At 30.7% G+C, this 24,857-nt stretch overlaps 1 protein-coding gene across 8 annotated transcripts in view; it reads left to right on the top strand.

Annotated features, from left to right (window-relative positions):
- The window catches only part of LOC127702477 (FH1/FH2 domain-containing protein 3-like), an 88,487-nt gene that overhangs the window by 57,506 nt on the left and 6,124 nt on the right, over positions 1 to 24,857 (top strand). For 6 of the 8 annotated variants that reach the window (XM_052206687.1, XM_052206688.1, XM_052206690.1 and 3 more), the window contains 16 exons: positions 3,181 to 3,292; positions 6,092 to 6,186; positions 7,015 to 7,220; positions 7,788 to 7,967; positions 8,644 to 8,819; positions 9,952 to 10,206; positions 12,109 to 13,124; positions 15,987 to 16,142; positions 16,749 to 16,934; positions 17,714 to 17,833; positions 18,333 to 18,494; positions 19,081 to 19,202; positions 20,956 to 21,030; positions 21,934 to 22,126; positions 22,659 to 22,791; positions 23,202 to 23,369. In XM_052206687.1, the coding sequence (XP_052062647.1) occupies positions 3,181 to 3,292; positions 6,092 to 6,186; positions 7,015 to 7,220; positions 7,788 to 7,967; positions 8,644 to 8,819; positions 9,952 to 10,206; positions 12,109 to 13,124; positions 15,987 to 16,142; positions 16,749 to 16,934; positions 17,714 to 17,833; positions 18,333 to 18,494; positions 19,081 to 19,202; positions 20,956 to 21,030; positions 21,934 to 22,126; positions 22,659 to 22,791; positions 23,202 to 23,369 (3,355 nt within the window). Of the gene's footprint in view, positions 1 to 3,180; positions 3,293 to 6,091; positions 6,187 to 7,014; positions 7,221 to 7,787; positions 7,968 to 8,643; positions 8,820 to 9,951; positions 10,207 to 11,139; positions 11,380 to 12,108; positions 13,125 to 15,986; positions 16,143 to 16,748; positions 16,935 to 17,713; positions 17,834 to 18,332; positions 18,495 to 19,080; positions 19,203 to 20,955; positions 21,031 to 21,933; positions 22,127 to 22,658; positions 22,792 to 23,201; positions 23,370 to 24,857 lie in introns of all 8 variants that reach the window. The other 2 variants (XM_052206685.1, XM_052206689.1) reach the window with 2 other exon arrangements.

A 24,857-nucleotide genomic window follows, 5' to 3' on the forward strand; every position in this document is an offset into this window, starting at 1 on the left:
TGTATTCACTATTATCCTCAATGGTAGGTATCCTAATCAAAGCGAGACCTACCATAGACATCAACTGTTATGGTTTCAGTAGGGGACATCTATTTTATGGACTGTAGAGTCATGAATTTCATCAGGTTTCAAACCTTGGTAATGATCCTCAGAAGAAACCATCAAATAACTGTATTTATAAGGTCTTATGTAATAAGGGATGACAAAAGGGTTGTCAAAGGAATCTCATGTTTTCTCATTTAGGTCTCCATGTTTTTTGATGTAAGATGACTTCCTTCTAGAAAAATGTTCAGTTAAAAGAACAAATCTTTGGTCTTATATATTTCTTAAAGAGACAAGACACAAATTCAATTTTATCAAAACTGTTTTCAAATAAAATTGTATATGTTTTAACATTTCATTATTTTCTGTCCAGTGATACACACGGAGGTTGTTGTGTACTTTCACTTCTCTTTATTTATGTTTACTATGTGTAACTACAAAGAAATACATGGGAGTGACATTTACTTGAAAAAACGTTTTCACTTAAGGGGATTTAGAAAAAATGTATTTACATAGGGTCGACTTGTTATCCTAATTGATATTACATCGTAATCTCTACTTGTAACGTTAAAAGTATTTGTGACGCAACACTTCAGGTATAAGTGATCACCAACTCAGAAAATTGACGACAGTTTGATAATCACAACTTTCAATAGGATTATCAAACAGAAAATTCAATGAATTTGAAATTGAAAAATGTTTTCCAAATATCGAAAATTATTTTATAATCATGGTGACAGATTTGTGTCCCAGATTGTTGTTGGAAAAATGTTAAATGTAATTGAATGATTTTGTTCCATATTTATATTAAAGAATTTATTGGGATTTTTTTCCCACCCTTAACACTTGACTTTTATAATAAATTCTAACAATTTTATAAATGAATATCATGTAAATCAATTAATTGTGTTATGACATGGATACAACACCCATTATGAATAACCACATACTATCCCACTCAAACTAACATACTGAAGAAAAAAAATTGAATTAAAGGTAGAGAAAATATTTATCAAATCTTAAGACGGTTTTTGAGGTATCTAAGTATGAAATAAATGAGGTTTTCTGAAAAGTCAGTGCAAGATTATTGTTGAATCTTTATAAGATTTAAACCAGGGTAAAGACATTGTGGTTTATTAATTAGTGACAAAGCTTAAAGGTTGATAACCCCCCAAACATATGTTAGATGACAAATTAATGTGGTTCACATCAATATTATGTGTTCTATGACAAGTTGTATTATGTTTGACAGCCACAAATAACTGCTGTCCTTAGTCAAGATCACGGAAATATCACTGTTCTATATAGATTCTACCACTGCATCGAGTGTGATACGATATTTATCCACTCGAGACAGTTAAATTTTCAAATTTAAAACGCGAGGCTTGCCGAGTGTTTTAAATATTTAAAATTTAACTGTCGAGAGTGGATAAATATCGTATTACACGAGATTTGGTGGTGGAATCTGTTTCTCTAATGATTTTCAAACAATATGCAGGCAAACTTCTTCCTTCTTTTTGAATGATCTGCAAAAAGATGTGTTCTTTCTATGTGACGTCATCAGGCATGGTCGCCTTTTTTCATGCCGTCACAATAGGAAATTCAGAGGAAAGCAAGAAAATTCTACGTCATAATCGGATTTTAACCAATGAAGAACTGAGATCAAACGAACCACACGTTGATTAAATTTTTTTTATACAATGGGTGCAGAAAGGGATAAATTGACGAAGAATTAGAGAAATTTTGTTAATCTTTATTCGGCAGTGTTAAAACATTAAAGTAAAAGATTTATTACTTTTATAGATAACTGTATTTTCTGTTCTATTAAATATCAGAATGTTTGTTGTCTAATCAATTTTCTATTCTCCCAACTTGTGTTCTGTTATCTGAGGTCCTATTTTTGAAGGGTACAATGTACATGTGTGTACCTTTGCTCACTATTAGGAGTCCATCTCTAGATAATATGGATTGATATGATAGACCAATCATAATTTCAATCACTGTTCAGATATTTCCTGGTTGAATTCTGTTACACCTGATAGCACAATAGAAAGAAATTCACAAAACGTAGAAACATTTGACAACTATATCATTTGTTTTAAGAAAACTCTTTGTTTACTTGCCAGACTGAACCTCAGACATAAAACAGGAAACTGACCAGAAGGGCTCACATTTATCCTAACTTTGATGAGCCCTCAAACAACAGGGAAAGTTCCTGTGACTGACTGTGACCCTGTTGTGGCTTTGTTTATAATATAAAATTCCCTTTGTGATAAACACAGGAAGAACTTAAATTCACCCTTTAGCTAAATAAGCTCAAGTAAATCATATTTCTATAAATGAGTGTAATATTATTTGAATGACAGGAAATCAGTTGTTGGCATTCAGTTATGTGAAAATGTTGACCTTTAATATTACAAACAATTGATGCTCCTGTGGGAAAGGAAGTGCACACCCTTCCAGAGCACATAGATACCACATCTGGATTTAATGAGCGTTTGTACTGACCAAACTTTAATTATAAATGATATTCATATGTGTATGTCTTTTTTGGGTTTTCACGTTATGAAATATTTATGTACCCAAATCATGCTAAGCCTTTTTATGCATTTCATATCTATATATACTTTAAAAGCTACTAATAGCTATTCTGTTCAGTTAAATATAAAGTGAAGATATTTGTATAAATAAAAATAAAATTAGATTTCTATGTGGACCCTATTCAGGATAAACATCTGTATAAATTTTCTCACAGCTATTTATATCATTTGGTTAGGATTAATGTAGATTTTATGGTCAGAACAGGTCAGGTGTTAAAAAAAATTGTATACGTTCATGGTCAGGGCACATTCTCTTACTTAACCAGGGGGCTTGTTTGACCACATTAAGAAACAAGGCTCAGATGCACAAAAATAATTATTCTAAGCATGTGTCCTACTGCTGGACATGTGAAGGCCAAGAAGCCATATTCTTGTACACATGTATACCAAATGAATTTTATAACATATGTTTCTCTTAATGTAGCTATTTCTATTTCTGTGTAATATATATTTGGATGTGAAGACATCACATAAATTATTACTAGTATTTGTATTTGAGGAGTTCAATGATGATATGACGTTTTTGTTTATATTTCAGTTTCGTTTGGTAGTGAAGACATCACTGAAGTTATTACTGGTATTTGTTGAGTACACAGAGACGAACACGATGTTACTTCTCCAAGCCATTAATTCTGTAGATAAACGTAGAGGTAAATAGTATACATGACATATTTGTGACTTTACAAGGGAAATCACTTTCACAACAAGGAAATGCATGATGTAGATAGAGTACCTCTGATTTCTGGTGTTTGCAAATTTGTGTAACAAGGAGAATTAGTGTTGTCAACTGGTCATCACTTTAGAGGCTAGATTTGCAAAAGTACATTTTAACTTTACTTCAATAATAAATATACAAAAATAGTAAAATTTTAGGTATAAAATGTTATTGATATAACAATTTCTATAACTTTTATGATAGTTATTAATAGAATGAGATACATGTCAGTAAGATGACAAAAACAACCCACCCCAGAACCATCTGAATGATTCAACATAAAATGACTTGATTGATTAAAAAATAAGAAAATACATGCACGTACACCTTACATTTTAAACTGGACTACACATGAAATATACACTTGCATCTGTTTAAGCAGAAATGCAACAATTCTAATGTGTTTACACAGTTGAAATTAGCAGTGAAACATTTTTCAATAATATTGACCTCTTAATCATGTTAATGTAAACCTTGACATCAAAGAGTAATTTTGAACATTGACTGGTCATATTACCATTCCATCATTACAATGCTGTACTTTAAATAAACAGTAGACAATTTATTGAAAGGAAACAATTCTGCTGACAGATTTATTCTGGATAGCACATTGACACATACTCATTTTGTCCAGGATGTACAAGTTTAAAACCTTGATAATTATAGTTACAGCTATTGTACATTGTATTCTCTCGGGTTTAAAAGAAGATAATTACACTTCTAAAATGTCATGTAATTTAACAACAGACGGGACTAATAGTATTATTGTTAAACTTCAAGTACAATTATTTTTTAAAATCCAAATGTTTTCATGATTGTATCTCTGTGAAAACTAATAGTTTGTATTGTCATTTCCTTCACTGGAGGCAAAAATAACAAACAAAACTCGGATCTTAAAGTAGCCGTGAATATAGGTGTAAATTTTGTGACAGAAGTTTAACCTAGTATATCAAATGGTCAATAAAAAATACAGATAAAAGCAATGGCTGCAGGCAAGTCAAGCTTGGCTGACGTCATTTACTGTTATATCATTCAAATTTGTGCTGAGAGAAAAAAAGTAGTGAATTAGAATAATCTTCGGCCTGTTACCTCAGAAAATAAAGTTGGGACAGAAATACAGTTCATGTGAATTTCTCTCTGTCACACCTTAAAAAGTGCTAGCATCTTATCTTTACATTAGCACTTACAATATACATGAATAAAAGGAGTTAAAGGAGATGTTGGGATACACGTCAATATGACAGTAGCCCAACAACACAAGGAATTAAAAGACATGATAGTGTAGAAGTACAGTCTTAAACAATGAACAATTGCCTATAAAATATCTTTAACATGTTCTAAATTGTCTAAAAAATGAAAGTATGTTAAATTTTGGGGGGTTGTCTCATTGGGTGTAGCCCACATCTGCTTTTCATTATAACTTTTGCTTCCCAAATTTTCATTCAGTAGATAAAATTAAATTTGAAAATGATACAAACTTATTAATTTCTAAATTCCTGACCACCTGTGTTTTCCTTTGTCAATGTGGTGGATAAATACAGTAATATCTTATAAAAACAGAAATATTTGAATGAGAAGCACACATTTTTGTTTTTCTTGGCCTAATTTTAAGTTGGTTGACATTTTGTTGATTGATAACTGAAGATGGGGGACATACTGCTAGAATGTGACATATATAATAACCATACACATGGATAAAGTTTATCATTTTTACAATCAGATTTAAATAATCACCCTAGTAGACCTGTTTAATTATATCAAATCTCAAATCTATTTGATCCTAAAGATAATAGCAAAACTAGGTCTGTTTATTTGTAGGTAATAAGGTGGTTGTAATTTGCTTGTTTGTGTTCAGTTTTCGTAGTATCTGATTGAAATAAAGATTAACTGAACACTGAAAACCTGCAAGAAGATGAGGACAAATATATGTTTTAACTTTTTCTTATAAAAGAACATACACATATTTATACATATAGTCTGATATAAGTCGAGGGATCAGAGAGGGGATGAGCACAGCATATGCTGCCCCACCCTTACAACAGACACCCTATTGCTTGATTAATGCAATAATATTATTAAAATTACAACAGACATGAATTTGAGCACAAATTTGAATAAAGTACTGCCTGGTATTGGTTTATATTTTGTGAAACACCCCCACCATCTAGGTGACCCTGAAATCATTGATCCATACCTGTAAAACACCACCTCCTGTGAAAGAAAAGAAGTAAGATATTGACTCTAGGTTAATCCTGTCAATGCCCACATTAGTAGTAAAAGGAAAGACAATTATATTTCCAGACACAGTCTTTTAAGTCCCATCAAGTTATCAAGTTTTTGTATGCCAGATTTTAACATTTAATTCATAAACCATACAGGAATGCAGATTAGCTAATATACTGAAAAACTTCAAAATTTGCTAAAATACTTATAGATATAAAGATTTTCTAAAATACTTAAAGACATTGAGATTTTATAAACATAATAAATATACTTAAATTTGAAAATAAGAAGTTGTGGTATAATTGCCAAAGAGACAACTCTCCACCAGAGACCAAATGACATAGAAGTTTTACAACTATAGGTCACCGTACAGCCTTCAACAATTTAAAGACTTGAAGATTTGCTAAAACAATTAGTTTCTACCATTGTCACTAACAACTTTTATCTTGTACAATTAGATGTATCAAAATAGTTTGCTTCTCATGTATTACATGCTTGTATTATTTTACAGGTTTGAGTCCTTGGACAAATATTATGAGTATTTTAGATGAGAAAGATGGAGGTGACACAGAACTCCTTATATACTCCATGACATTAGTAAACAAGGTGAGGAGACGGTGTAGAAATTATTGTTTGTTTACCAACTTGAATATTCATAAAATACAGATTCCATCATCAAGTTGGGACATGGGTGGCCGAGTGCTATAAGTAGTTCATCTGCTGTATCACTAGCCTGTCAACCCTGAGGTTGTGAGTTTGAACCTCGCACGTGGCAGGTGCATTCTATTCCAATCTTAATTGACTAGGATTGTCAGTTTTTCTGCCAAAGGTCATGGTTCTCTCTCGGCATTCAAGCTTCTACCAACAATAAAAGCTGACTGCCACTATAAAGCCAACAATGCTGAAAGTGGGGTTAAACACCAACAATCAATCATTCAATCCAACATCAAGCACCTTGCTTTTCTCTGAATTAATTAAAAAGAACAAGGAAGAAAAAGTTTGCAAAAGGCATCATTCAGAATTTGACTTTATTCCTAATTTTAATCCTTTTATTGATGAGTGATGATTGATTTTTCTGTGTTTTGTCAAACAATACTATTTTGCCACAGTTAACTTCATATGACCTCAAATATCTTTATGTAAAATGATCAAATCATATCATTGTTGTAGTTAGCAACTATAGGTCACTGTACGGCCTTCAACAATGAGCAAAACCCATACCACATAGCATGTTGACTAAAGATTTTACCATAACTCATCCTACTCACTACCCATTTGTTAATATGATTCAGAATTTTGTAGTTCTAACGAAACATAAAGTAGTGTCTGATAATACTTGATTGAAAAAAAACCATGAATATCTGAATATATTATCTTGTGTTTCTCATGAAATCATGAAATTATCAAATAATGTTTTTGATTTTACAATTAAAGGTTTTGAGTGCAATCCCAGATCAGGACACATTTTATGATGTAACAGATGCTTTAGAAGAGTTAGAAATGGAGCGTGTTACACAACGACATATTATGAGGAACGGAGCAGACTTAGATTTGATTGGTCAGTTTCAGTTATACGAATCAGCACTTAAACATGAAGATCAAGTAGAAGAGGAGGAGGAGGTACAGGGAGAACATCTCAGGTGAAAAAAAAACTGTTCAATAAAACTGATTTACATATATTGTATTGTCATTAAAAAATAACTAATCATTGTTTGAAATTTGAAACCTGCAAGGCTTTATGATTGGTCAAATAAAGAATTTCTGCTTCTATTTCTATATTGAAATCATATATATAAAGTTCTACACATTTTCACATCAATTAGTCAAACAAAGTCTATGCATGTCACCAATTGAGCTGTTTCTGTAGGCTCATGTTAGCTTGATCTTCCCCTTGTTGGGAGGTTTGGTCAAACCAGATACTTTAAAATTGGTACTTACTGCGTCTCCACCAAGCATTTGGCATTTTAGAGTGATAGCAAATACTGGTTGGTTCAGAGTAAGGCATCACCCTGTGAGCTAGTATGGTAAAAATCTTGACTCAGTGTATCAATCTAGTACAAGGCAGGGTATTTATATATTACTGAATGATAATTATCTCTCTTTGTCAGTTTTAATTCTTAATATTGAAGTTAACTCGTACAGATAACAGTAAAAAAATTATTGTTTTTTTTTAACAATATTGTTTTAACAAAGTATATATATTTTAGACGTACTCCAAGGACTAAGAGTGATGCAGATGGTGTTAGGAAGAGCAGACGTTATTCTACAGGAATTCAACAAAAGAAATTACAGGGAAAAAATAGAAGTGTTCCTTCATTGTTGACATTACAAGATGAGAAGAAACCAGCAGCAGAACGCTATGCTGAACTGAGAAATCAATCCATACAGTAAGTTATTAATTTATTATAAGATCATTATCTACTACAGCTGAACTTTCATAAAATAAAGCAACCTGAACTTTGGGTCCTCTTAATAATATCAATGTAATGCAGAAATAACCAATTATTCAAATGTACATAGCAAATCAACAGGAATAAAAATTGAACAAATTAGGCTACAAGATTTTAAGTGAACTGTGACTAGGTCCTGTTTATTTTGTTTTAACTCCCCAGTAAAGTCAGTTTTTATTAAGGACATATATATGTGTGGTATTTTATTTTGTGAATATCAATTTTCCTGTTCCATGGGTTGTTGTAGTCATAATCATTTGTCAGAATCTCTTTGAAATCTATGCACCCAATGTAAACACAAATGTTTATGTCCGATTCTTGACTAAACATGCTTCTGAAAAGACAACATAGGCAGTATGAGTTTATGAGTTGTCTGACAAGGGAGATAAATTTATAACTGTTTGACAATGGAGATAACCAGATCAAGTAAGTCTGTATTGAAATTGAAGATTGTTAAACAATCTTTAGAAAAGGAGATTATATTGTACTGGTACATTTGGTTTTCATCAATGACCTCTACTGTAATCTGCTGTCAACAGTTGAATCAATTCTTAATAGACAACTTAATGCCTTATTTGAGTATTGCTAAATAATTATTTAATTCTCCCATTAGGAATGCCTCATTGCCACCAGAAAACATCCAGGATCAAATGCCTGACCCTAACAGAAAAAGACGGACAAGGTTAGATGAGATGATTCAAGATGTTGAGCCGCCAGACAAAGTGGCAGAAATGCCTAAAAATATCCAAGTTAATGGTACAGCAGAACTTAGTCCTAAGTCACAAAACAGTAAGTTCAGGCATTCATTAGTATTCAGATTATTAGCAAAATTGAATTTATACACTTGTTGGCCATGAACTTATTGACATCATTCATTCAAGAACAAAATGGATTTAAACATGAAAACAATCATTGTTTCTCATTCAAAATTAGAAAATCAGAGTCAATACACTTTCATCAGAATTATGAACTACAACATGTATATACTGTTCTTGGATGGACCATAATTTGCAAACTTGAGGCATAGGTATATGTTTCTGTGGCTGTTGAAATGATTGCATTGCTTTTAATTGGAGTAAATAAATGGCTTATTTTTAACTGCTTAATTTATAAATGGTAATTAAAATTTAAGCAAATTAACAAGAAATTTGTCAATTTCAGCATTGTGGCTGTATAAATATAATAACCTATTGCTTTTATTTTGAGTTTGCAAAAGTAAGATATGAAAAGAGAATGTTTCTATATATGAGTGTTATGAATTGGTTTGTATCTTCTTTGAGTTTATTTATGATTTGTTGTGCACCAATTTCAGGAGATTTAGTAGCTACACAATGGGCTAATCTTACTTTACGATAATCTAGATAACATCAGAAATTTCTTCATATATTCAAACCTGACAAATCTTCTGGATGAAATTTGGTGCTAACATCGTTTGAAAGTAATAGCTTATTTATAGTGGTCACTTCACTACTGAGCACTTATGGGATGGAAATTGGGACAAATTCAGTGACCATTATAAATACCTATTGTATTTTAAGCATGTATATTGTTAATGACAATTATTATCTTGATGTTTTCAATCCGTTTTATTTTCAAATTATGAGTACTGTAAAACAACTTGTTTACATGGATACTTTTTTGGCATTCAGCCCTCTTTAGCTAACTTTGCAAAGATTTATTTTCACGATTTTCTAACTTTTTGGTTTATCCATATGGTTTGCCTAATAGTGACGATTTATACCCAGGAAAGTAAAAAAAACAGAACTCTCACAAAAGTTAATTGGTTTACAGTATTTAATGAGAAAATATTGGTGAAACACTATGGTTTGGTCAAACATTAATTCATAAGGTCTACAGAATTAAGTGAGAATGTCTTAGATATCAAGTTGTAGAGTATACAAGAATCATATGATATGTTTAGGTTCTGATGGAGAAAAGACAGATTTAGGTTTGATTGATGAAAGCATGAAAGGGGACGATGATCTTCTTTCATTGGCAGAAAGTAAGGCTGATGATTTAGTTTCGCTATTAGAGAGTAGAGACAATGATTTAGTTTCTATAGCAGAAAGTAGAGACGATTTATTTTCGGTTGATGAAAATAAGGAAGATGACATGTTTTCGGTTGAAGAGAGTGCTAAGGATGAGGATGACAAATCGTCTCTCTTTGATTCCAGTGGTAAGGAGTTGTCTCCTCCTAAGTAGACACACATCCTCCTTGATCACATTACTTTTCCTTACACTTTTGAATCACAATTTTGTGACTGATCCTATTTTTACATTTTAGATCATGTTTTACCAGATTTTCAAGTCTGTTAACATTTTGTGGCTTTTTGCTATGGTTTTACTTTGTGTATCTTGTAGGAATTAGATCAGCATTTTAATACTCAATTTTTTTTTATTATACTAAATTGACTTTTTTTAGAATGAATTTCATAAATTTTTTGAAAAAAGGGAATAAATTCAATGCATCTAATCCATACAAGTTGCACAGATTATATTTGCAAGATAGTTTTTGCATTTTCAGTTTTCTCTACATTTTTTCTTGATATCATTATTTTTTTTAAATATGAATTTCATGATTTTGTTACCTTAAAAAGCAAGACAGCAATGCAACTTATGATAAGAATAACAATAAATATGAAATCTCATAAAATATGAAAAGAAATTAGTGGAGATTTTGTTTCAACTTTTTGTGATTCTAAAATTCATCAACCAGTTAATTTCCCATAGGCTTCAGATTTGACATAAACAACTTTCAACATATATATTCTATACATCATAGACCTGTATCTTATATTGTTAACTGTTTATCTCTGGAAGTTTAATAGCTACCTATATCATTTCTTTTGTATTAAGATGCATTTGAACTAGTTTTAAATGCATACAAATTTCATAAAAATCAGAAATATCTTCCAATTATATATACTTTGTCTTAAAGAAATGAATCACAACAACTGCACGGACAGAAAAATTAGGTGTCTAAAAGTTTGGAAAAAATTTGCTATTAGAATTATAAGTTGCAGAGTTGTTAGATATTCTTGGATGTGTTTGGCTTTTTTTGTCACTTTTATTGTGTGAAACACTAACAAGGCATGGTCTGATCCCACAGATATGACTAGAACACGCAGAGATCGCAGAGAAAGACAGCGCTCATTTCTTAAAGATCAGGAGCACGAAAATATTCGTCAGCGAGTTGTCAATAGAAATGGAGATAGGTCATCTGTTGCCAGCAATTCATCAACAGACACATGTAGTAGTGATAATAATATGCCTCCTGCGGTGGATATACCGCGGGAGACTGCAACAACTAACTATTCACCACCTCTGGGTGAAAATGAGAGACTGGGTGGTAAGGTTCTGACTAATGTTTCCACTGTTACTAATCCTGCACTTTTTAATTAAAGTCGTATGATTTATAGGAAGGTATATTTGGATTAAAATTCAAAATATAATGTAAATTAGTAAATAAATTCTACACGATTTATTACATACATGAAAAATATGACAGTGGAAGAAAAATACTACCTCGCTCAATACAAAACTTGTAATTAAAGCAGTCATGACAGTACAAAAAAAATATAGAGAAAACCGTAAAAATTTTCATTTAGCGCACTAGCAGAGCGAGCATAACAACATATGATTAGAGTAAACGTGTTATAGAAAACTAGTTACCAGAATTGTTTATACTTTAGTGTGGCTTAAAACTTTTTCTAGCTTAATGCGTAGTTGAAGATATAGTGTTTTACAGTTTAATATTCTGCTGGTTTTATTCACAACCATAAGTTAAAAACTTTATACTTTAGTAGAAGGATAATATTTATAAAACTTATTATTTGATCAATATTATACTTTGGTTTTGTTTAAATTATTGTTTCCATGGAAACTGATATTAGAAAATGTTGAATAATGTAAAATTTGTAACATATTTTACAGATTGATATAAGGAATGTATTATGTTGTTATGAAATCTTCATATGAAAGCATTTTACCAAATGAAAAAAGCCATGTTGTTGTTAATATATAAACAGCTTCAATTCTTACTTGTAATCAGATGAGTTTTTAAACCTTTTAATTGCAGACGATGGAAGACAGAAGTCTCATGGATACTCAATAAAACAACAAAATGACATTGAAATGCGTAATAATAAATATAATGAATCTCAGAACACTTTGGAACAAAATAATAACGAACTTAGTCCTAATAGTAGTAATAGTCGATGGTTACAGTACATGCAAAAAACAAAAGAGGAAGAAGACAAAGCGAAGGAACGAGAATTAACAGAAAAATTACAATCACAACAACATCCTGATGTGGACGTCCTTAAAAATCGTGGTGAGAGTGTGTCACATCTTAAAGATGCTTTATCACAAAACAATGGTGGAATTCCTATGATGAAACCTCAAGAAAATTATGATGACAATAGAATTCAGTCAAATATTGATAGATTTCAACAAAAACCGGAAATTCAAAATGGTAGAGAAAAGCAAGCACCGAAAGGTGACCTTAGTGGACTTATATCTAAAGCGAAAGAGGGACTTGTTGTAAAACCTAATGAACCTCCTAAACCTAAACCAACTTCTCCGGAAATTGTTCTAACAGAAAGTGATTTACAATGGGACAAACTTAAGAAAAGATTACACCGGCCATTAAAAATAAAAGACTTGGATTTTACCGATTTATGTGACGATGAAGATATAGACGTTTTTGCTCCAGTGCCATTCGCTGGAGGGCCTCCTGGCATTGGTGGAATACCTCCTCCTCCACCACCCTTTGGTATAGGTGGTCCCCCTCCAGCTCCTCCTCCCCCAGGAATGGGAATTCCTCCACCCCCATCACTACCAGGAGGAATTCCCCCACCACCACCAATGTTTGGTGGAACACCACAAAATACATTAAATTTGCCACCTGCACCTGGGTCAACATTAAAAAAGAAAAAGAAGACATTAAAACTTCATTGGAAAGAGGTCAAACCAGAACAGCCACACCCTGTAACTAAGGGAGAAACTGTATGGAAAGACCTCATTGATGTTAAAGTAGACCCTGATAAACTGGAACACTTGTTTGAGACTCGAATGAGTGAAATTAAACAAAAGGTCAGTGTTGCTTTAGTTCATCTGCAATTATGGTAGACTGTCCAGACATTTGAAGAAAATATTTTAAGTTTTCTTAGAAGTGCATTGTTCTTGCTACTTTCTTTGATTGTCATAAAATTTTGAAAAAAAAAATGTTTTTACTTTTGCAACTGAGGAAAAATGTATAAATATGCTGTGTCTTTCATCATTCATATGATTACATTGTAACTTAAAAGAGGAATTCTAAAGAAAAGCTGATCTTTTATTGATCAAAACACAAGTACTTACTACAATGTAAATCTTTGTTGGAGGAAAAGACGGAATAGTTTATAAAGGCAATCTTGAGTTGTAAAATACATTATTTGTATTAACAACAATAAAAAAGAAAATAAAAGTATTTTCTTTTCGCTGTAAACTTATAATATACATGACATAATATAAGGAATTTCTGTTCTCTTGTTGTTGTTGGAAATGTTGTTATGATAAAAAATAATGTCTAATAAATTGATGTTTTTAGTATTAAAGTGGTAGAAATAAGAATGCATGATCGTCAACTAATTCTCAAACTTTATTTCAGGAAATCATTGTATCATCATTATCATGTTAATAATTTCACCATTTTTCTATTTCATACTGTGTGTTGCTGTCTCTATTTGGTCATGGTGCCTAATTTGCATAAAATTCTGTGATTGGCTATTGCATGTATATAATTTAACAACAACAGGATGTGGTAAGGATGATGGGATAGCTTTCTATTTATGCCAGTTTGCCCTTTCATTTTTATTTTTTACCCATATCATTCCCGTAGAAAAACACACCACCATCATAATTAATCTATTAAATAAAGTATATCAGATAGAGTTATAAATTTATTTATGTTCTTTCTCTGAATTTGTTGTTTTCCTTCACACCAAATTAGAATTCTTGTCCTGAGAAACAGTTAAAGGAACTTTATTTTGTTTCTCATTTTTATCCTTTGAAAGGCATCTTTTTCCAAGAGTTTAGTTGCATGCTAATTATTTATCTCCAAATCCTGGAGAAAATTTTGTTTGAAACCTACAGATATTTCATAAATTTATTGAAATTCTGTAAAGCAATAATCTCAGAATGTAGGAACCAGCAGCAGCTATATACTATCACAGGATACATGGGACAATTTTCTGTAGTTATGTCTAAAAATCTCCACTATAAAAAGTTCTTTGATTTTCTGCTATCTTTCTAGTTTAATTTCAACAGAAAACTCTTATTTAGATACAGTACCTAAAGAAAAATTTCCTAAACTGAACTAGTTTAATATGATTGAAGTGCAATTAGGAGCAGTTTGAAAAATGTGACAGGATGCATATCACAATGATAGATACTCACATTTTCTTTATCAACCACAAAACATAGAAGAAGCTCATTTATTAATCTGCCATTATCATCTGTTGTTGAAGATTTTACAATGATGAATTCAAAATATAAAAAGTGAACTAACAGTTGGTATATCTAATTAGAAAGTTTGTCCCAGCCCATTACACTAGATGGCCCATTTCTGTTTTTTTTTTTTTTTTTTCAAATTCACTTCCTCACAAGGACACTGTTTCAAATATAGCGTGATCTAATGGTTAGAATAGTTGAGTGTGTACTATAAAAGCATGTTAGTCCACTCTTGCATGATTTTTTCCCTTAATTCTACTTCCCGATCCCCTTACTTACTCAAGAAATGTTTTGTTTTGCTTGTTTGCTTACAATCATTAGACATTAAGTACATTATGACATTGGAGTTAAAAACAGATGATAAAGAACCATTGGCATAGATATTCAATTGACATATAAATCATATCCCTTGATATACAGAAAGCAAATATTCATCTAGACCGTACAACTACAAAGAAAAGTTTCCAGTCCAAAAAAAAATATGCTATACACATTTATTCTTTTGACATCATCTTCAGTCCTCAACATTATTAAACCAGGACTTTCTGCCCTAAAACTTTACACAGTATTCAAAGGGTACAAAATTTTTACTCAAAACACCTAATTCAATATTTTGATTGGTGGATTTTTTATTCTGAGTTTGAAAATCATACTCAAAAACTGTTAAATGACTGTAACTTTAATAGTGTAAACCTAGTGTGAACTTTGGTCAAATTTGAATTAAATTCAAAATTGATAATCAAAATATAAAAAAAAAAATTTATTCATAGATACTTGCTTGGAATTTGAGCTTATCAGATACAAACTTTAAAAAATACTTTAAAAAGTTTAAATCACAATTTAAATGAATGATAAATAAAAGGATAAGAGAAATTATTACAATATTTGTCATTGGAATAGACTACACCAATCACCAACAAATCACTCCTCCAAAAAAACAGACATACAAACACAAACGTAAAACAAGGTGATAATATGGAATGAATTTAAAGTGCATGAGCATAATTATTTGTTGCTTACAATTTTTTTTTAAATATTGTGGGATCATTTCTGGTGGGATTTTAATCAACTTGGTAGCAATAGAAGCAGACGTGTTACAGGTTTATAAACATTGGTTTTATTTTTATTACCATGATACACACACACAAGTATAATTTTTTGTCAGAATATTTGCTATATATTTCAACCAAATGGAATTGGTAAAAAAATATTCATGTTCACATCTGAAGAAAATAAAAACAACTGACAAAATTATGACCGAATATTAAATCCTAAAATCTTCAGACATTTCTGCATCTTTCGACACCTTGTTGGCTAAAATCCTACCATGATAACCAAAAAAATTCTAAGTGAGTAATACTTATGGCCATGTACTGTATGTTCATATTGTTTATTCATCAAGGTTTTGTTTTTCCCAGATTAATTGTAAGTGTATTTCATTGTCAATTTAACTGTTGTTTCCAGAAAGCTGAAGCTGCTGGTAAGAAAGAAATCAATGTCCTTGACCCCAAAAGATCAAATGCCATCAACATTGGTTTAACAGTTCTACCTCCACCAAGGACCATCAAAGCTGGAATTTTAAAGATGGATAACTCCATTATGAACAAAGAGGGTATTGAGGCAAGTTATTGTTCTGCCATGAAAATGACTAGAGCATATATATACATTTACTTGTGTAACTGTTTACCCAACTAGATTGGTATTGTTTGTTTCAGTCCATTCTTCAGAAAACCATGACAGTATTTCAGTGGTATTTCATTAGAATAAGTAGCAGCATCTCTGTCTTGCAAACATCATGTATAATGAAAATAATTGAATATCTATACTGTACCATTTTTCTCTAAATTTTTTTATCAACTTCACTTACACAAACTAAAAAAAAAATGACATTTGTGTTTATCTTTCTGGGTGAAAAAGACATATACATTTGATATGAATTTAAAGTTTTTATAACTTTAATAAATGAAGATGTCAGTAAATATGACATGAATAAATCTCTTACCAAGTAGTGACTTTAAGTCTTACTTTTATTTAAAAACTTAACCACATTTAAATAAACTCGCTCTGTTTATAGATGTATAGGCAAATTATATTTAATCTGATTGAATGATAAACATTGAATTTGATAGAACAATGATTGATTGATAGATTTGATTTGATTGAACATAAAACTTTAAATTAACTTAAAAATATACAAATAAAATAATTATAAATTAACTTTTACAGAAAATCTTAACATCTATGATTCCAACTGAAGAAGAAAAGGGGAAGATTTTAGAAGCTCAGATGGCTAATCCAGATATCCCACTTGGAACAGCCGAACAGTTTCTCCTCACATTGTCATCTATTAGTGAACTACAGGCTCGACTGTCTCTCTGGTTATTTAAGTTAGATTATGAAGTTATTGAATCAGTAAGTCTTTCATTTTGAGAGTTTAAGTGAAATTTAGTGACAACAGCCTCTGTGGTTGCAAAGGGAATGATATGGGGAGGGTGTGGATCAAACAATAATGAAATAAAGAAAATAACATTAGTAATTACATGAAAGGAACCAGACTATGATCTTGATTGGAAGTTCTTCAGTGACAACTTATCTATTCAAGTTATATTTTGAAACTAGAATCAATCATATTGAGAATTTTTTCTTGTCAGGTACTGTATGAAATAATGTACATGTAATTTCACAGTTTCTAAAAAGCAACGGATAAGATATATTTCTCAAGGTATATATCAAACAATGGTATTCAAGGTATAACTATATGGACAAAGACATTTATGAAATGTTATTATTACCCCTACCTGCTGCATTGAATTGAGCATATTGACTCATTCAGGAAATACTAAAGGAAATAGAAATTGGTGAAAAAGAATTTGTATTAAAAAAGAAATGCAAGACACTAAAAACTGAAAGAAATCATTTGTATTATTGACGTAATTGTGGATTCATTTTCTTTGTGGAGTGGTAACTTTTGTGTATCTTATGGATATGATTGAAGAACAAATAACAAATTTTCAACAAAATTCAACTTTCCTTAAAGCTTGTATGTACCAGGCAATCAATGCAAGTATCCACAAATTACAATTATCATTCGTCAATACATATTGATATTCACAAAAACAAAACAATCTACAGTATAAAGTATAGTCCTACAATGTATTTAGTTAAACACAGATTATAATATTTGATTACAGGAAGTAGCTGAACCATTGTCTGACCTGAAGAAAGGAATAGATGAATTACGGAACAATAAAACATTTAAATGTATTTTATCAGTTGTATTAACCATTGGAAACTTTTTAAATGGAGCCTCAGTAAGTATTGTTTGATTGTTGTATGCCTAATGTCCAGTGGCAAATATTACATGCATATTCAGGACGAGAACAAAATTTATGATAAATAAATTAGGTTGATATTGCAAAGTTTGTTGACTAGGAATAATAATGGGAAATTTAAATGCAACTGAAAGAAAGATATGGCTTTTACTATTTATATAAGTTGGAAATTGAATATTCAGAACCATAAAAATCTAATTGACGTGATATTGGCAGGTAGATTAATTATAAGTTGCTTAATCTCTAGCGGTAAATATTTTAAATGGATTCAAGGCAAATGGCTAGAACAAATTCCTAACAGGACATTCTTCAGTCTTTAGAAACCAAAGAACAATCAATCTGCTTTCTTATGATGTTACTTTTGTAAGTTTGCTATTATATTCTTCAATAAATTCATTCTTAATCCAACAATATTGTATGAATTACTTTTCATCAAGCAGATTTCCCAGATTTGATTCAACTTGTTTTTTTTTTTCAGGCGCGAGGCTTCAGTATCGATTATTTAACCAAAATACCTGAAGTTAAAGACACTGTACATAAACATTCATTACTTCATCATTTGTGTAGCATCATCAACGAACAATTCCCAGACACGACAGATTTATATTCAGATATAGGAACATTAGCTAGATGTTCACGGGTAAGTGTCACTTCATTGTTTTATTTTAAAATTTCAGAATACTTGTTTTATTCATATTCAGTTATTGGAACATTATCTAGATGTTAAGAGGGGGAAGTTCCAGATTCAATGTATCAATTTTTATACCCAACTAACAACAATAGAAGGTCATCATTTTTTCCAATCTGTCTGTCCGTCTTGTATCAGTTTAAAATTTGGTTTAAGATAGTTTGAAGTCATATTTTGAATCTCGGAACATGTACATATGTTCATAGTTAGGTAATCCTTTGATGTGTATGCTAACGAAGGGTTTCCGCCAAAATTTCGTGGTTCACTCAACATGGACAATGATGGAAATCCAAAAACATATGAATTGGGCATGGTGTGCTATGGACACATATTTTCTTGTTAGTCTATGAATTTTTACCAGGAGTTTTTTCTGATCTTTGCAATTTAAAAGGTTTAACATATAACTTAAAAAATCAAAGAGAATCACTATGTATTATTTCTGAAACAAAACTGAAAAATGAAGGTTTTTCTGAAAGTATATATTCTACATAAAGGACAAAAATGTACTTGTATAGTAAAATATGTATTCTTATTTCAGGTTGATTGGGATGAACTTGCCAATAAACTGAACAGATTAGAATTAGATTGTAAAGCCTCATGGGATCATTTACGTGCAATTGCTAAACATGATGGAAGCTCAAGTTCTAGTATAAAGTCCAAGTGAGTTAATAATAATCTGTCTATACAATAAAATTAAAACTTGTTTTTTTTTTGTCAATATCTCAGATTGGTTTATGAAAATTAAGATTCGTGTGGCAGACTGATTCAAAAACATTAGATATAGGTTAACAAACCAATTAGTTGATATGAGTTATCAGACTACAATTACATTTTCTGGTCTTTAAGGATGTTTGCTACTCTGTTTCAAAATAACAAGCTTTTAAAAAGACTGTTATAGATTGATAGTTTATAAATAAAGGAACTAAAAAAGCAGAAAAAAATGTGCTTGTTTTTGAGATATATGCCATTGAAAATTTGGCGTGAAATAATTCTCTCCAGATTTTTCATACATTTTACAGTGGCACATTTTTTATTTCAAAAACTATAAAAAATAAGGATTTTATAAGATTTTCAAAGATGGCATTTTAAACTATATGTAATCAAATTATGGAAAGAAAAGAGGGGGTTAGCGGGCAAAATGTTATATGGCACTACATGGAAAAAACCTGAGGATTCCGAATATCTGGCAAAATTTCTAAAACAAGAGGAGGGAACATCCTTAAGTTCTTTTTCGTGTTTATTTTAAAGAAACAAACAAAAACATCATTTCATGTAAGTAAATTGTATATTAGATATACAGTCTAATTTTAGTTAAAAATATGAACTTGTATGACAAAATAGCATAAATATGAGCAGAATCAATTAAAAAGCAGAATTGACACATAAAATAAGACAAAGTATAAAATATATTGACCAAAATGAAAAGCGTAAAATTATGTGTGGTGTTACACAAGATAATGATTTCTGTTTAGGTTTAGTACTCCAAGGTTTGTATAAATCAAGTTCTGTGTTGAATTATGTTACATTGGCACATATAGAATTTCCATTCATGTTTACATGCACATTTTACACATCTTTCCCATATAAAAATTGCTGTGGCTCTTGAGAAAAAGAGAAAAATTTAAGTAATTGAAATGAAATCACAATCCCAGGCTTCTTGCAAAAGAATATATTATACATTGATTAAATAGCAGTTTGCTACAAAGATTATGTACACCCTTTAATATATTCAAAAAATGAAAATGAAAGAAATTGTTAATCAACTGGCCATTGTTGTATGAAACATTTCGAACTGTCATCATCTTCATCAATCAGAATTGACTGGAATAAAGAATCATATTTCATCTTATTAAAAAAAATATAGTGTGTTTGGATTTCAGTCTATCTGAAAAAGCTAACAACATACTTAAATGCAATTTTAAATCATGATGACATGAAGAAAAAGAAAAAAACCCAATTCATTATACAGTTGATTATTTGTTTGATGTGGCAGACGTTTTACTGTGTTTGGTTATGGTAAATTGTTTTGTGTCTTTTACTGATCACCAAAGGAATAGCATACATTTTATGAGAAATTGTTGAAACAAATTTCTATAATTTCCAAGTGTTTTGGTCAGAATTATTTGTAGAAAAAAACCTTAGTTGACGATGAGCTGTTTTCATTAAAAAAACAACAGCTTTTTACACCAAATAAAAATTAAGGTAAAAATTTATTGCAAGTTAAATTAAAATGTTCATTCAACTATTTGTACTCTAATGAATTTTAATGAAACAACTTGCAGGATTAATTCAATCAAAAAAAAGGTCGCTTTAAATTTATTTTTCAAATAATTTGAAAACAAGAGGTGTGTTAAAAATGAATGCTAAGCATATCTAAAAAAAATTTTGTTGATGTCTGTGTTTTTCTTTACAGATTATCAGAATTTTTAGCAGATGCTGCAGAAAGAATTATGATATTAAAAATTGTACATAGAAGAGTTTGTCACAGGTAAGTGATCTAAAGTAAGAACATGTAGAAGGTTGGTTTTCATTATTTTATGTTCAGATGAGTGGAAAAACAAAGACACATTTGCAGAATGATGAATTTTAAATTAGAATAAAACATTCCCATTGTCTCTAAGCTTCTCTAAGAATATAATACTACCAATGTCAAAGAAAATATCCTTTTATCTGTGTGTTCTTGGAAACACTGTGCTTTTAAGGGGTGGTATACATAATTGAGAAAAGATTCCCATTGCAGAGTCCTAAGAGAGAGGCTTGGAAATAAGGACAAAGGTTACAAATAAGATCGATGATTTAAAACCAAAGGGGACAAAATATTTTTATGAAGATGTTCATCATTTATTTATGCATGTCACACTGTATTACAATTATTATTCTACAATACACCGTACAGTTTGAGCAAGACTGATGATTTATATTAATAAGAATTTTTTTTGTACATTGTGATTAGCTACTCACACTTGATTTATGTTTAAGTACACTAAATTATTATTATAAATGAGATGACCTACACACACTAATGATTTATATTTAGGTACACTAAGTTATTATTGTACATGGGATTACCTACACACACTAATGGTTTATATTTAGGTACACTAAGTTATTATTGTACATGGGATTACCTACACACACTAATGGTTTATATTTAGGTACACTAAGTTATTATTGTACATGGGATTACCTACACACACTAATGATTTATATTTAGGTACACTAAGTTATTATTGTACATGGGATTACCTACACACACTAATTATTTATATTTAGGTACACCAAGTTATTATTGCACATGGGATTACCTACACACACTAATGGTTTATATTTAGGTACACTAAGTTATTATTGTACATGGGATTACCTACACACACTAATTATTTCTATTTAGGTACACAAAGTTATTATTGTACATGGGATTACCTACACATACAGCCAAAGATCTCAAAGTTAATGCTTTCTGTAAGATTGTCAGTGAATTTTCTCTGGAGTATCGTACAACAAGGGAGAAAGTTATACAGCAGTTACAGAAACGAGCCAATCAGAGAGAGCGAAAGAAAACAAGAGGAAAAATGATTGTAGATGTACGTTTATAATAAAATATATGATTATATGTAAAAAGAATAACTCACAAATTTTATTTTTCACAGTTTATACAGAAGAGGAATCACTCTTTAGTCATTTCTGATGTAATGAAAACATTTTGAAGTTTCAGTTGATAGTTTCAAATATCATTTGTTTTGAAATTTGTTCAATGGTCTTTTTGTTTTTACAACTAAACAAATTAAAGTAATCATACTTGATACTGATTGATATCATATGGTTTTATAAAATAACCTTAAGATAAGGAATTAAGAAATGACTCCAAAAATTAATGACTAGAAAATTGTAAAGTCTAGAGAAATAAGAAATTAAAAATGATTAAATTCACAAAGAAATTATGGCTACTGATTACAGCAACAAACTATAAGCAACTGACTCTCAGTCCTTAATAAACTGATATTTACCCTGTATTCTTATACTTCAAATGATAATAACCTTTGCAAGATCTAGTTTAACTGCATAACCTTCTAAGTTAATTCCTTTGGTTAAACTATGTATTCATCTTTTTCCCAGACTGATAGATTCTCTATGACAAATCCAAAGGAAACACACAAAGATGATGAACTACAGAAAATATTATCTAATGGTTATGTTAGTTGTGATGATAGAGGCTTCCCTGGTCAGAAACACAGAAGTAGACGACCATGTAAGTATATGGTCCCTTTGAATAAGGTTTTGATGAAGAGGAAATAAAACCAAAAGAAAAGCAAAATGTCTGTTAATATTTACCTTTGCAAATCGATGTCTGCCTTTATAGATAATTATTTGTTGTGAATATGCACTGTCGTAACAGGAAAGACTGGTCACCTGGTAGTTGGAATAATTAGCCCTGGTGAGGGGACTTTCTTCCAGTGGTATTACTTTGTGACATAGCATGTTAAAAATCTTGCTCAGGTTTTGGTTTATTATTAAGCAGGGTTCATATTCATATCACATAGTCATGTATCATCCTGTTTTCGTTGTAATATTTGCCACTGGTTTCTAAACATTCATCAGTCAATAGATATAATAAGATTTTATTAGCAGTTTGTAAAAAAGATCAAACCTTTTTTTCAGTGGACTCAATGAGTAATAAAAGTTCTCGTAGCTGTGTAACAACAGATTCTGAAATGTATGATACGGGTGATGATGATTTATTAGAGGCATGTGTTCGTACCGCAACGGCAGCACCAACCAGAAGTGCTCCGAGGGAGAGGAAACGTGCCAAAAATCACAGAAAATCCTGTATGTATATGGTTATATGTTAATAAGCAATAATACTACAAAACATCGTATTTTTATAATTGGCTTATTTATAAATCAACAGGAACTATACATCCTTAGATAATCATAGAATGGTTCTCACTTAAACACTTCTACATTGACAATTGTAATAAAGGGCTTACGGAAGTAGACATAGGTCATCAAAAGAATCTATATGACTGATTTGCAGAATCTTCCTGTGTTGAAGTATAGATAAGCCAGTATTTTTGGAGGGTGGTTATTAGGAGATTATGCTGATATTGTTTGCAAGTTGGGAATACCCTATATTATAAGAACATGTATATTACTGGTGTTGTACATTCGATCACTTAATACTATGTAAGAAACAGGTATTCCCAGTAATGAAACCAAGGTACAAAATAAAAAAATAATTATAAGTACTAAAATTATCAAACTTTGGGATTTTGTTGTTGAAAATGTAAATATGGGATACATATTGTTTTATTGTTTGTCATGATTTAATCTGGTTACTAAAATAAAACAGAGTATGAAAACATGTTTCTTCATCCTACACAATGGTCCTATTTAGTCAAGTAAAGTAAATGGTGTTTGACCAATAAAAGATAATTGTTTTAATGCCCTAAACCAATGGTTCCATATTAAAATAATACAATAATACAGTAACACAACATTACTTTTGCAGCCGAACGTAGAACATCATTCCTGTGGTAGTTGTTGGTAGGTCCCAAGTTTGGTGTGAAATTTCAAGAAATAACAGTACTCTGTAGGAATTAATACCGTCGTCAATTGCAGATTTGACAGTTGTCAATGAAGTTTTACAGGCATTGCATAGTTGAGCCATTAAGACAGATATTTATGGCCATCTTATCCCAATTGACATCGGCAATGCTTCCAACACAGTGCTGTTACCTCTATTCTAATGCAATACTTGTGAAATGTTCAAATGAAACATTTAAAAATTCCTGGAAATGTCAACTGCAACTCTGCATAAATTGTAGCCAATAAATCAGATTGTCCACCGTGGATACGAGCCAATTCTATTGCATTAGAATTTTTTATTTATTTTTGCTCTCTCAAAACTTATTTCCTGTAACTCCCAAAAAATATTGAATTCCATAGAAGTTCTGGAAAATAAATTTGTTACTACATGTTAGTATTGAGGGAGCAGAAATATTTGATTTTTCAATGAATTTGATTTTTTTTGGCCAACTTTATTTGAAGAATTTTGAATAATGCTTTCAAAATTATTTGGCTGTTTATGTAGCATGTCCTGATTTAGTTTACTAAAATCTCCCAGAATACCTCGTTTGACCTATGAACTTTTGAATATGCAAATAACTTTTCCTATAAATAAGCTCTTGTCTTGAGACTTACCAGAGAATATCTTGTTTGTCCCATTAAATCACTAACTTTGGAAATTTGTTGGGTTCTTTCCATATTGGACACTGTCTATAGTCAGTTTGAATTAACTTTTTATTTTTGAAGTAT

Source organism: Mytilus californianus, unplaced genomic scaffold, assembly GCF_021869535.1.
Source record: "Mytilus californianus isolate M0D057914Y unplaced genomic scaffold, xbMytCali1.0.p SCAF_5, whole genome shotgun sequence".
NCBI classification, from domain to species: Eukaryota; Metazoa; Mollusca; class Bivalvia; order Mytilida; family Mytilidae; genus Mytilus; species Mytilus californianus.